Genomic DNA, 13,297 nt, shown 5'->3' on the forward strand with positions numbered 1-13,297 from the left:
AACCCCTACCTATGTCACCAAGGGGGACCTGAGGTTTGTTAGGGTTTTGTCAATCAAAGAAGATTCAGACCCAGGGACCACCCAGACCAGTGTGGAGGAGTGCCTTCGTCGCCTCAGGTCTGGTCCAGAAAGGAAGGAAGCAGGAAAAGTCAGTATCTTGGAACCAGGCTAGCCCTGAATAACCAACACAGCTGGAAGGGGGACCAGCATCAGAAGGGTGCCCCACCCTACGAACACTTCACTGCTTTAGGAAAAATCTTTTATTACAAAATTTTTACAAGTAGGCATTGAACTGACTCCTAGCCTGTAGGCTCTGGTGGCTGCCTTTCTAAAGGCCCAGACTATGCACAGGAAGTTCCAGGGCCCTGAAGATCAGAACAAAGGTCCCTCTCTGAACGGACCTCACCCTGAGTCACAGGCTGAGACCTGACACCCCAGGGAGAGAGAGAGGGAAGAAATACTTGAGAACTCGGGGCTGGAGAAGCCTGCAGGGGCCTACCAAGGCTTTCTGTGACTGTAGATGTCGATCCCCAGGCTGACTCAGTGTCAGAGGTGTCCTGGGGGTTGCGAGCAGCTCCCAGTGCACCCCTAGAGGGCGCCGGGCGACTTGGCGGAGCGCACCTGACGCAGGACCAGGACCAGCGCCGCCAAGAGCAGGACCGCGAAGAGCAGGAGGAGAGCGACCCAGGAGCTGAAGTGAGTTCCCTTACGTAGTCTCGGAAGGTCAGCCGGAATCAGGTTGGTCAAATTCAGCATGTAGCCCAGCGCCCAGCCGACAGCCGTGTCTGCGGCCTAAGAGGGGGCGTGGCGTCAGCTTCCAAGAGGCCGCGCCCCGAATCCTCCGGCCCCACCCATCACCCACCTTCTTTTGGAAGACCACTCCGCTGAAAGAGCGCTCATCGAAGCGGTAGCCGCGGCTTAGAAGCTGCTGTATGAACATGGCTCCGGCGCAGTAGTCAGCCAGGCGGGCCTGCTGCCCTGGCACTCGAGCCTGGAGCTAAGAAGAAAGCAAGACATCGTTAGATTAAGAACCACGAGGAACGATGGCCCGTGGGGTAAGGCGCCCTCCCTACAGCTCAGGCCGGAAATACACAGAAAGACCTAGTCCAAGACGCCCTTCCCAGGCAGACACTCCTCTGGGATAAACCACATGACTGCTGGAAGGCCTTGTGTCCTTCCTTCCAACAGCCAGATGGAGAGGACAGCAAGGGTAGCCACTAGGAAGCAGGAGAGTAGCACCCTTGCATCATAATCAAAGGAACAGAGGGCCGGCCTCGAATGCTGCTCTCTGACTCCTTGGCCCCACTTTTCTGAGACCTTGAAGTGTGCCTAAGAGTAGGAGGCCCCATTTCTCCAGATTTGGTGGCCACCTCACACTCCAGCTATCCAGAGCTCTCTAGTCTTCCTTACCTGGAACTAGTATTCAGCCCGCGGCCAGAACCAGAAATCTGGTGGCATACCCCAAGCCCTGCCGAGTCTCGCCTGAGGAGTCTTTTTTCCCGCTGGTGAGACATTCTTTGCCACACTCTGTCCTAGACACCTGCCTTTCTGTCCCTGCCTGCTTTGAGCTCCCTGTTGCCACAGAGCCTTTGCAATCCCACTTGCTCTCCAGCCCCCCCTGGGGCGGGAGAGATGGCTCAGAGGTTAAGAGCACTGGCTGCTCTTCCAGAGGACCCAGGTTCAATTCCCAGCACCCATATGGCAGCTCACAACTGTCTGTAACTCAAGTTCCAGTAGATCTGACACCCTCACAAAGTCATACAGGTCAAACACCAATGCATATAAAAATTAATGAATTAGGCCGGGCGGTGGTGGCGCACGCCTTTAATCCCAGCACTCGGGAGGCAGAGCCAGGCAGATCTCTGTGAGTTCGAGGCCAGCCTGGACTACAGAGTGAGTTCCAGGAAAGGCGCAACACTACACAGAGAAACCCTGTCTCGAAAAAAAAAAAAATTAATGAATTAATTCATTAATAAAAAAAAAAGATCAGGCCCCAAGGAGACCACTGAATTTCTAGCTTACCCAGTCCCAAGCTCCCCCTCTGGACATTTCTTGAGTCTGCCTATGACAGCCAGCAGTCTGAAATGACTGGGTCTCTCTAAACGTAGAGCAAATGAATGGCCCAGCCTCCCGCTCAGTCCTGGAGAATATGGGAGACAGGCCTCACCTCAGCCCAGGTCTGGTTGCAGACGATCTCCGTGGCTGCCTCCAGCTGCTGCAAGGTTCCCACAGGCAGCTCCATCACCGTCCTCAGGAAGTCCACAGTGTAGTAGAAAGCAGAAAAGGCCTGTGGGAAAAGGGATTGTGCAGTCATACTCCCACAAGACCCCAGATGCTTAATGCCTTCGGCCCCCACAGTCCTCTACCCAGACTCACTATGAAGTTCCCAGTCACAGGGGGCTGGAAGACCCCGTTGAAGGAGCATTGGGAAAAGGGGCAGGAGGAGAAGTTGAAGAGCCCAGAGACCAGGTCACGGCAGAGGGCAGGGCTGCTGGTCCCCGCGACTCTGACAAGGGTACTGCCATTGAAGGTCCGAGGACGCTGGCCCAGAGTGCATGGTGATTGGTAGACTTCCTGGAGCAGCACTTGGGTGGAGTAGCCCTTTGGCCAGCAGGGGTGGAAGTGGTGGGTCTGGGGAGTTAACCAGAGTACAGATAGAATTTTCTGCTGTAGTTGCCTTCCACCCCACCCCAGAGAAGCAGCATGATGAACTGTCCACAGATCCAACTTGGGAAACACCCCTTTTGTGTTCGTGAACCATCATGGCTAACCATTACCTGCTGAGCCAGGTATTCAAGGTTCTGTGAGATGGCCTTTGGCTCTCCTTACACTAGACCCCTATTCCTGACCCTTTATCCCATTGGATTCCTCCCCACCTGTCTTCAAGCTGAGGCACACCCAGCTGAAGAAGCACTGATCAGGTGATCTGGTGGTTGACCCACTGTGGGCCTCACAGCCATGTGTGCCTCCACGTAAAAGGAGGCCTCTCTTACAATCCCTGAGGTCAGTATTAGCTGCTTCCCTGGCTCTGCCCTGTGGCCTTTGGTCCCTTCTTCCTCCCTTCCTCAAGGAGGCACTGGTGCGGTATGGTGGTTGAGGTTGGAGAGGCACCTGGAGGGCACTGGCCAGCAGCCTCTGAAGAACCTGGTCTCGGCCATAGCAGAGGAAGCTGTGGGTGTAGACACGGTAGTGCTGGCCATAGAGCCGCAGATGGACCTCATTGTCTGGATCTTCAGATGGGCCGGTTGTCTCAAAGGTGATCTGTGTTGAGGCACCCCCAAGGTCCATGGCCCCCAGAGTTCCCTTCCTCGGCCGGACCCACCGGCCCACCCAGCCGTACTGTGGAGAGCAGAAATTGGGTTAAGGCAGTGGGCAGGCAAGGCCCGCAGGACCCCAGGCTCTTTGGGCCAGCTGCAGGGCCCACCTTGATGAAGTTCTCCAGCAGGTAATTGGCAGTCACCCAGCCAAACACCCCTTCATCCTGTCCCGAGAGGATTCGAGCACCACGGAAGTCAAAAGGGTACTGTGTGAGCGTCTCTGTCACTGCCTCAAGCACCCTGGCTGTGGCCTCTGGGCTGGTCAGGCTGTGGAATGGGGAGGACTCTGATGGAACTCATCCCCAGATGCCCTCTGCCAGGCATTCCTGAGAGCTTGCCCACGGAGGGGGTGTGAAGGGCTGTGAAGGCTGCTGGGCCAAGTCAGGGTATAGGTACTCACTTGAGTAGGCGCATGCCTGCTGTGGCTCCCAGGTAGAGCGGTGTGCTGGCATGTCTGTCTTTGGGCACATCCCGAAGTGCCTGTTCAAGACATTCAACCAGACTCTGGCCCGCCCTAGAAGGGTCATTTGCGTAGCTGGAGATGCCCCCACCTAGAGAGAGCAAGGAGTTGGACCCAGGCTTGGTAGATAGTTTCCAGGTGGGACATAGGCTGATGAGGCTGCTTAGACATACTCTCCCAGCTTAATCCCAGAGATAGCCAATTCAGAGACAAAGGGTCCAGGTGCCACCCAGAGTCTCTGAAGCTGCCGTCTGCCTGGTGGGTGTGCCTGGTGGGTGTGGGCACAGGTGCCAGGAGAAAGACTCAGGCATTGTCAGCCTAGCCTAGCCTCCAAAGAAGCTGCCTGGATACACGCTTAGATCCTCAGCGCACCACCTGCCTCGTCTGTAGTGTAGAGACCTGTCTTGGGCCGTTAAACCCCAATGATTCCACCTGCTCCCCAGGACTTCTGGTCCAGAACATAAGGTACCCACAGCCCCTCCCAGGTCCAGAGAACCCAGCCTCTCTTTTTGAACTCCTGCCTCGAGTAAGCCCCACCTAGCAGCAAGCAGAAGAGAATGCCTGTTTGGGCCTGTGAAGCTAAGACTGAACAGTAACCCAAGACCGTGCTCACCTTGAACATCACAAGAGCTGTGCTGACCCACAATGCCTGTGTCGTTCTCTTTGTCCGCCGGCCACTTGTACACAAACATGGATGTGTGCGAAGAGCCAGCATCCAGAACGATGCCGTACTGTGGGTGGGAGTGCTAAGTCAGCCTGAGGGACGGACGTAGGGACTCCCTTTAGCATTCCAATTCTCACCCCCACCAATTGTGTATTAAGGTACACGTTGAAGCTCAGAGACAGTCAAGGGCATTCACAGTGATAGAGCTTGAACGGAAGGAGGCTGACCAGGAGTTCCTGGGGTGACCCCCGCCCCCCCCAACTGCCTGAGGATGGCACTGCCGAGCACCAGAAAGTAGACTTCCTGGCAAGGACAACTGAGGGGCCAGGGACAGAGGGTCCCAAGAGCACATCGGGAACTTTGCCTTGGGGACACAAGGTCCTCAGTTCAGGGGGACCACACCCAAGAGCTACTCTTCCTTCTTTCTCTGCTCTACCTGTATCTGCAGAGACCTTAGCCTAACCTGAGGATGTGAAGTAAGGGCCGCTGGGAAAGAACATGACTGAGGCTGAGTGTAGGTCTCCAATTCACACCCCTCCCTGAGCCTAAACGCCAGGGTGAGTCTGGTTTTGCAGAGCTAAGGGGGGCGCTGGATGGGCCTTCTTTGCTGGGTAGCCTGCTCCAGGGGGGCTGGACTCCAGCTGAGGGAGCCTGGCTGGACACCAGCCTGGGGCATGTGCCAGTTCTAGCCTGGGAAAGGGCTGCTCCAGTCCTCCCGCACACCAGGGAACTCCTCCAGAGCCAGCCAGATACAATGATCCAACTCCCACACCCCACAGCCCATCCCGCATAGCTACAGAGCTCTTCCCCTTCCATCCTGGGTCCCTGGGGTTGGGATGTCCACTCTCCACACAAACTCAGCACAAGATCAACAAAAGGTTAGTTGCCAGCTTCTAGCCTGAGGGTTGGTGACGGAGACCCCTTTAGACCAGCGAGCTTTCTTCAAGTGTCACTGTTCAGACATTGGTCTGAGAGGGGTTGGAGGCCCCCAGTGCGTGCTGTCCCCCTATCTGGAGCTGAATCTAGAACCAATGCTCTTCTATAACGGCGCGCTCTGGGTGTTGCCCGGAAATCGCGCTGGACTAGGGGCGGGGGTTCTTGCCACAGCTAGGGGATATGGGAACCACATGAAGGGAGCGGGAAGACAGCTCCTCCGGGGAATTGGCAGCTTCATCGCGAAGCCGCAACAGAGGAATTCCCACGAACTTGGCCTCCAGTGCCGTGGAGCTCCGGAAGCGTCGCTGTCACCCCGCGGACTCAGTAAAATCAAGCGCGGAACCTAGGACCCGGCTGGAGGTACAGCGCGGCTTGGTCCCGCGCTGACGCGGGAGCCCAAGGCGTTCCGCCGGCGCGCTCCTAGATTCCCCGACAGCTCCCGGTCCCCGTCTCCCCCACCCCCGCCCCGCTAGTCCCCAGCCAGCTGCTTCCCAGACGAGCGCCTCGATGGGCGCGTGCACCTTGAGGGCGGGCGGCTCCCGGACGTCTTGGGTAGGAACGCACAGCAGCAGGAGGCCGGCGAGACCCACCGCAGCCAGCAGCAGGGGTGGCAGCAGTGACAGCAACTTTCCGGCCATGGGAGCGCGCCGGAGAACACCGCAGGGACCCGGGACAGCGAGCAGCGGGGAGGCCTGGGTGGCCCGTGGCCCAGGGTTAGGTGCCGGGGCGGGGCTGCAGGAGGCCCGCCCACATGAAGGCCCACCCACCGCGGGACCAGCCCAAAGTCGGCCCTGCCCCTTCCGAAGGCGCGCAGGTGACTGAAGAGGTGCGGGGTGACTCAGCCGCACCACCCCTTCTCTCTCAGGCTCTTGGCTGAATCTCCCTACAGCTCTCAGCCACGGTCCTCCTTCCCGGGCAAAGAGTGTGGCCAGCTCGGTCCTGGGGAGTCGTGAGAGAAGGATACCTGGTGTTGGGGATTGGCTGGACTGGTTGCTAGGCAGCCTTGCTTGGAGAGTGCTGCGCCCTCGGAGCCAAATTTGTCCCTGGCCTGGGAAAAGCAAGCCGGAGCTCTTTGCCGAGAGAACTAAGTTTCAACTGCTGGGTCTTGGCTGGAGGCTCAGAAGGTCCTAGGGGCTCGGCATCTGCTTGTGGAGCAGGCACGAGGGGCAGGGACGACTCCCGGGGCTAATGAGCACCAAGTGGCTCTGACCTGAGAAGGGCAGGCATGACCTGCCATCACACAAGCCCGCCCAGAAGGGAAACTGAGGGCAGAGGGAGCCTGATTCTGAGTTTTATCTCAGGGCCCTGGCCATCCCTCTTTGCCCGGGAGAGAGGCACAGAAACCTAAACTGAGGAGGCTACAGTTGCACACAGGTGACGTCCTACAGGACAAGAGTGTCCCAAAGCAAGCTTGGGTGCCGGGCAGCAAGAAGTTCCTGGACACTGACTGGGGGCTGGGAAGGCTCTCTGCTGCCTCTGACCTAACCCTACCCCTCCCACTGACCCAGTACTCAGGGCTTCCTGGCCAGGGGCCATGCCACTTCATGCCCTTACAAGATGGGAATTCCAGCAACACAAAGAATCCCATCCATGGGGCAGCAGGGAGCCATGTGGTGAGACCACCAGGAAGCAGGGCTGCTGGAGCTGAAGAGTGGCCTTTGCTGCAGGCATCTGGGCGATGCCTTGGCTGCTGAACCGGCGAAGACAATAGGGCTGGGATCGCTGCCCTGGCTGAGGGTCTGGTGTTTCAGGCCCAGCAAAGGCGCCTTTCTTCCAGCTCAGGACCCTAGAGGGGAGGAACCCGGGAGGTGGCTCAATCTCTTCCAAGTCCAGCTTGTGGGGCTCCAGAAAGGAATCTCTGGGTGTGGTCAGCAAAGGGCACCAGGCTCCAGTTTCCGGCTAGCTCTCCTCACCCCATGTTCCCCCAAGTTCTTTTTTCCACCCCTGAAAGGCCAGAGGCAGAGGCACCAGAGGCCAGGAAAGGAGGGGACAGCGCATGAAAGGCTATGGTTATGGGGAGCTGCCAGCCCGCCAGCACCCCCTCTTCCAAGCCAAACAGGGCACCCTGATGGGCAAGTGAGGACCTGAAAAGATGAGACAGAGATGGGGCAAGGCCTCTGGGCCTGCCCTGGGGAGACACTCGTGGTCGAGTACCCAGATTAGCCAAGAAGGGTGGGAGGCCCGGGGTTGGGAACAGTCAGGACAAAGGCTGAAACTGGCCAGAGCTGAAGAAGGGGCAATGGCTTCATGCCTTGGGCGGGGTAGGCCCCAGATGTGCTGTGTGTGGCTTGGCTCAGGCTCAAGTAGAGGAATGTGGAGGCTTAGAATAGGAGCCTCCCTTTCTCCCTCGCCGACCTCTGCTTGGGGCTTCCCTCTGGACCTGATGAGACCTTGGCTGCCCCTGCCTCGTTCAAAAGCTGAAATACCTTCAGTAGAAAAACATCCTCAGCAAGGCTCGCTTTCTTCCTTCCTTCCTTTCTTCTCTTCCTCCTGATCCTCCTTCTTTTGAAAAAATTACTTTTAGAGAGCTAGAGGTATGAATCAGGGTTAATGGCACATACTGCTTTTGTAGAGGATCTGAGTTCAGTTCCCAGCACAGACATGAGGTGGCTCACAACCTCCTGGAATTCCAGTTCAGGGACCTGATGTCTTGGCCTTGGGCACCTGCATGCTTGTGCAAATACACCCACACACATACACATGCCGCAATTAAAAACAATAAATAAAATAAGAATTTCTCCTACTGCCAGGTGGCGATGGTGCATACCTTTAATCCCAGAACTCAGGAGGCAGAGATAGGTGAATCTTTGAGTTTGAGGCCAGCCTGGTCTACAAAGCAAGTTCAAGGACAGCCAGGACTATGCAGAGAAAGAAACCCTGTTTCAAGAAAAAAAAAAGAAGGAGGAGGAGAAAAGAAGAAGAAGAAGAAGAAGAAGAAGAAGAAGAAGAAGAAGAAGAAGAAGGAGAAGGAGAAGGAGAAGGAGAAGGAGAAGGAGAAGGAGAAGGAGAAGGAGAAAGAGAAAGAAAAGAAAAAAGACTCTCCTACTGTCTTATTTGATTTTATTATTGTATGTGCACAGGTATTTTATTGCACATATGTCTGTGCACCATGTGCATGCCTGATGCCCATGAAGCTCAGAAGAGAGCATCAAGTCCCCTAGTACTGGAGTTATAACAGTTGTCAGCTGCTGTGTGGGTGCTGGGAATGAAATCTGGGTCCTCTGGGAGAGCAACCAGGGCTCTTCACCACTGAGCCATCTCTCCAGCCCCCTAATATAAATCCGTTTTTTTTTTTTTTTTTGGTTTTTCGAGACAGGGTTTCTCTGTGTAGCTTTGTGCCTGTCCTGGAACTCACTTGGTAGCCCAGGTTGGCCTCGAACTCACAGAGATCCGCCTGGCTCTGCCTCCCGAGTGCTGGGATTAAAGGCGTGCGCCACCACCGCCCGGCCATAAATCTGTTTTTAAAATAACTATTTTCTATTTTATGTCTATGAGTGTTAGATATATGGATATATGTATGGGCACAAAGATCTCCTAGAACAGGAGCTAGAGAACCTTGTGAGCTGCCGTTTGGGTACCAGGAAGTGAATCTGGATCCTCTGCAATTGCTCTTAACCATGGAGCCATCTTCCAGTACCTACTTCCCCATTAAAAAAATTGTTTTGGGGTGTGGACATGTACGTATGGGTGAAGTGTATATTTATGTGTGGGGAAATGTGTGCGCACTGATTAGTCTAGGCTGCTTGGCTAACTCGCCCCAGGCAGAGCTACCCTCTATCTCCTCAGTGCTGGGAATTCAAGCACAGGCCACCATGTCTAGCTTTGCCATCATTTTTGTTTTGTTTTATAGACGCTGGAGCTCAAACACAGGCCCTCATCCTTCTAGTAAGCACTGCGCAGACTGAGCTCCCTCCCCAGCCCAAGGACTTCTTTTCCTTATGAATTTATTCGGTCATTCAGCAAATACTTACTGGGTCCAAGTGCAAGGCAAAGATAGGTTTAGGCATAAACAGTGAGCCAAGCATGCTCTTGAACTTCAGGATGTGTGAACTTCAGGATGTGTGAACTTCAGGATGTGTGCGTGCGTGCGTGCGTGCGTGCGTGCGTGCATGTGTGTGTGTGTGTGTGTGTGTGTGTGCACGCGTGCGAGAGAGAGAGAGAGAGAGAGAGAGAGAGAGAGAGAGAGAGAGAGATCTCCATCTATTCTGAAGAGAGTAGGCTTCACAAAGGCTCGGAGGAAGAGGAGGAAGGCTGCCTTGTGAAATGTGGCCGGTTTGTAACTGGGTAGGTGGGGCTCAGGGTCAGCTGATAAGAATAACAAAAGTGGGAATTTGTGTGGAAGCACCCACATATTAGACACCTCCACCCCGGTGACTCTGTGCAGAGTAACCTTTCCCCACGACGAGAACACACTCTCTTGAATCAGAGACTTTTCTTTTTTAACCATGTACCTACACATCTCTAAATAATGTATTGACTTCCTGGTTTTCAATTTGAAAGAGTCACTTTATTGTTTTTTTTTTTTTTTTTTTTTTTTTTTTTTTTTTTTTTTTTTAAAGATTTATTTATTTAGTATGTATACAGAAGAGGGCGCCAGATCTCATTACAGATGGTTGTGAGCCACCATGTGGGTGCTGGGAATTGAACTCAGGACCTCTGGAAGAGCAGTCGGTGCTCTTAACCTCTGAGCCATCTCTCCAGCCCCACTTTATTGTTTTTAAGTACATGTATTGCATGTGAGTGAAGGTGTCCTTGGCAGCCAGAAGCACTGGATCCCCCAGGAGCTGGAGTCACAGGTAGTGGTGAGCTGCCTGACATGGCTCTGAGTTGAATTCAGGTCTTCTGCAAGGGCAGTCCATGCTTTTAGCTGCTGAGCCATCTCCCAGGCCCTGGTTTTCAATTTTATATTGACATTTGTCTCTAATGCTGAAATGAAACACCATGACCAAAGGCAAGTTGGGGAGAAAAGAGTGTTTTGACTTACCCTTCCACATTGGAGTACATCATTGAAGGAAGTCAGGACAGGAACTCAAACAGGACTGGAACCTGGAGGCAGGAGCTGATGCAGAGGCCATGGAGGTGGTGCTGCTTACTGGCTTGCTCTTTGTGGCTTGCTCAGCCTGTCTTCCCATAGAACCCAGGACTCCCAGCTTGAGGGGCAGATATCCCCGACCACAGTGGGATGGACCCTCCCTCCATCCGTTACTAATTAAGAAAGTGCCCTGCAGGCTTGTCTGCCTACAGCTAATCTCATGGAGGCTTTTTCTCAGCAGGGTTCCCTCCTCTCCGGTGACTCTAGCTTGTGTTAAGTTGACATAAAACTGGCCAGCACAGCATTGTTCTGAAGAGTGCTTCTTTTCCTCACACTGTGCTTTTGAAAGAAAAGCCCTGTTGACACTGAAGGTGTCACTCATGAGTTCTCAGTGTTGGACCTTTCTGATGTATGACTATTCAAATGGACATGGACTCGGAGCTGTTGTCCGGACAGTATCTTGAGAGCGCCACCATTGCCCGGCTCAATTACTGTATTTTAGAGGGCCACTGAGGCTTTCTCTGAAGAGAGAACACACTCTATCCTCTCTTCCATGAAGCACCTACTGCAGTCTCCCATCTTCTTTTTAGGGAGGGTCCATCCTGGCCTTCCTGACTTGCAGGCTCTGTGTGAAGCTCCCAAGGGGTCCGCACTCTGTTCCAGGCTTGCTGGGCTGGACTCATGTCTGAGTAAGTTACAGTGAGCTCATGGGATATTCCCTAAAGGGCTGCGGTTGGCTGATAGTGAGCCTTCCGTCCATCTGGATGATGTTTGTGTGTGGAATGTGAGGAAACCATCCTAGTCCGTGTTCTCCTGCATCACTGTCACCCAGGCCTCTGTAGACTGAGGGCTCTGTCCCCATCCCCCAGCTCTGCCCGAGATCTGCTTTGCGGTCTCTAGGACTCTGCCACTCACCCCCAGGGAGTGCTTTAGGGCACATCTTGACTTTAGAAGTTCCTTCTTTTTTGTTTGTATGAGTTTTTTTTTTTGTTTGTTTGTTTTGGTGGGTTTTCTTGGGGTTTTTTTGTTTGTTTGTTTGGATTGGTTTGGTTTTTTTAAGACAGGGTTTCTCTGTGTAGCTTTTGGAGCCTATATTGGAACTCACTTTGTAGACCAGGCTGGCCTCACACTCACAGAGATCCGACTGGCTCTGCCTCCTGAGTGCTGGGATTAAAGGTTTGCGCCACCACCGCCCGGCGATTTAAATTTTTAAAATTTATTATTTGTATGTCTATGTGTATAATATGTATGAGAGTGTGTGTATGTGTGTGATGTGTAATGTGTGTGTGTGTGTGTGTGTGTGTGTGTGTGTGAGAGAGAGAGAGAGAGAGAGAGAGAGAGAGAGAGAGAGAGAGAGAGAGAGCCTGCACACCTACATGGAAATCAGAGAGCAGCAGCTTTCTGGAATCAGTTCCCCCCCCCCCCTTGTACTGTGGCCAACAGGAATAGAACTCAGGTCATCAGGCTTGGACAGCAAGCTCTTCTACACACTGAGTCATCTCATTGGCCCAACTCTTTATTTTTTTCCAACAAAATAATTTTATTTCCTACTATGTGGTACATGCAATATGTGTTCACCTTGCACATTTTTGAAGTGGCTTCCAAATCATAACTGCTTTGATGTTTAAGCACATACTAAAAGTGTTCTCGGTTGAGATACGAAAGATTTTAGATAGCCAACATTCTGAGCATATTAAATTGGTCTCAGCAGATTTTCTTCCGATGGATGAGGTTTTTGTTTTTTTTTTGTTTTTTTTTTTTTTTTTTTTTTTTCGTTTTTCGAGACAGGGTTTCTCTGTGTAGCTTTGCGCCTTTCCTGGGACTCGCTTGGTAGCCCAGGCTGGCCTCGAACTCACAGAGATCCACCTGGCTCTGCCTCCCGAGTGCTGGGACTAAAGGCGTGCGCCACCACCGCCCGGCTTTTTGTTTGTTTTTTGAGACAGGTTTTCTCTATGCAGCCCTGGCTGTCCTGAAACTTGCTATGTAGCTCAGACTGGTCTTGAACTCACAGAGATCCTCCTGTCTCTGCTTCTGGAGTGGTGGGATTAAAGTCACGTTCCACCATCCTAGTTCCACAAAAAAAAAAAAAAAAAAAAAAAAAAGCCGGCCAGTGGTGGTGCACGCCTTTAATCCCAGCACTCGGGAGGCAGAGCCAGGCGGATCTCTGTGAGTTTGAGGCCAGCCTGGTCTACAGAGCGAGATCCAGGACAGGCTCCAAATCTACACAGAGAAACCCTGTCTCTAAAAAAACCAAAAAAAAAAAAAAAAAAAAAAGGAATATGAAGTGGAGAAACATCTTTCTCTTTTTCATATAAAAAAACCTTTTAGATCTATTTATTTATTTTTATTTATTTATTTATTTATTTTTTTTTTTTTTTGGTTTTTCGAGACAGGGTTTCTCTGTGTAGCTTTGCGCCTTTCCTGGAACTCACTCTGTAGCCCAGGCTGGCCTCGAACTCGCAGAGATCCTCCTGGCTCTGCCTCCCGAGTGCTGGGACTAAAGGCGGGCGCCACCACCGCCCGGCTAGATCTATTTATTTTATGTGTATTATTGCACGCATATTTTATGTGTCTGTGCACCACATGCATGCCTGGTGCAGGAGATCAGAAGAGGGCTTCAGATTTCTGGAACTGGAGTTATAGGAGGTTGTGGACCACCACGTGGGTGCCAGATCCTCTACACAAGCAACAAATGTTTTTTGTTTGTTTGTTTCTTTCTTTCTTTCTTTTTGGGGTTTTTGATTTTTCAAGACAGGGTTTCTCTGTGTAGCCCTGGCTGTCCTGGAACTTGTTCTGTAGACCAGCTGGCCTTGAACTCACAGAGATCCACCTGCCTCTGTCTCCAGAGTGCTGGGATTAAAGGTGTGCGCCACCACTGCCCGGCTGCA

At 52.9% G+C, this 13,297-nt stretch overlaps 1 protein-coding gene across 1 annotated transcript; it reads right to left on the bottom strand.

Moving 5' to 3' along the window:
* Positions 1-242: 242 nt before the first annotated feature.
* Positions 243-8,079, bottom strand: Entpd2 (ectonucleoside triphosphate diphosphohydrolase 2). The gene is made up of 9 exons (XM_052724066.1): positions 5,899-8,079; positions 4,391-4,508; positions 3,718-3,868; positions 3,425-3,584; positions 3,112-3,339; positions 2,377-2,631; positions 2,168-2,287; positions 863-997; positions 243-792 (listed from the first exon to the last, which is right to left on the bottom strand). Exons 1-9 carry the CDS (start codon positions 6,013-6,015, stop codon positions 589-591), a joined length of 1,488 nt encoding a protein of 495 aa, XP_052580026.1. The 5' UTR covers positions 6,016-8,079; the 3' UTR covers positions 243-588.
* Between the last annotated feature and the right edge of the window lie 5,218 nt (positions 8,080-13,297).

The sequence above is a fragment of the Peromyscus californicus genome, unplaced genomic scaffold, assembly GCF_007827085.1.
Source record: "Peromyscus californicus insignis strain IS unplaced genomic scaffold, ASM782708v3 Scaffold_7__1_contigs__length_154581171, whole genome shotgun sequence".
Lineage (NCBI taxonomy): Eukaryota > Metazoa > Chordata > Mammalia > Rodentia > Cricetidae > Peromyscus > Peromyscus californicus.

What these genes read in the sequence shown, in the direction of transcription:
- Entpd2 (XM_052724066.1), bottom strand. Translation starts at nt 6,015, where the DNA reads ATGGCCGGAAAGTTGCTGTCACTGCTGCCACCCCTGCTGCTGGCTGCG. An exon ending in GGGAGCCGCCCGCCCTCAAG is followed by an intron (nt 4,509 to 5,898) that starts GTGCACGCGCCC and finishes TCCCACCCACAG; the next exon opens with TACGGCATCGTTCTGGATGC. An exon ending in TGCTGGCCAGTGCCCTCCAG is followed by an intron (nt 2,632 to 3,111) that starts GTGCCTCTCCAA and finishes TTAACTCCCCAG; the next exon opens with ACCCACCACTTCCACCCCTG.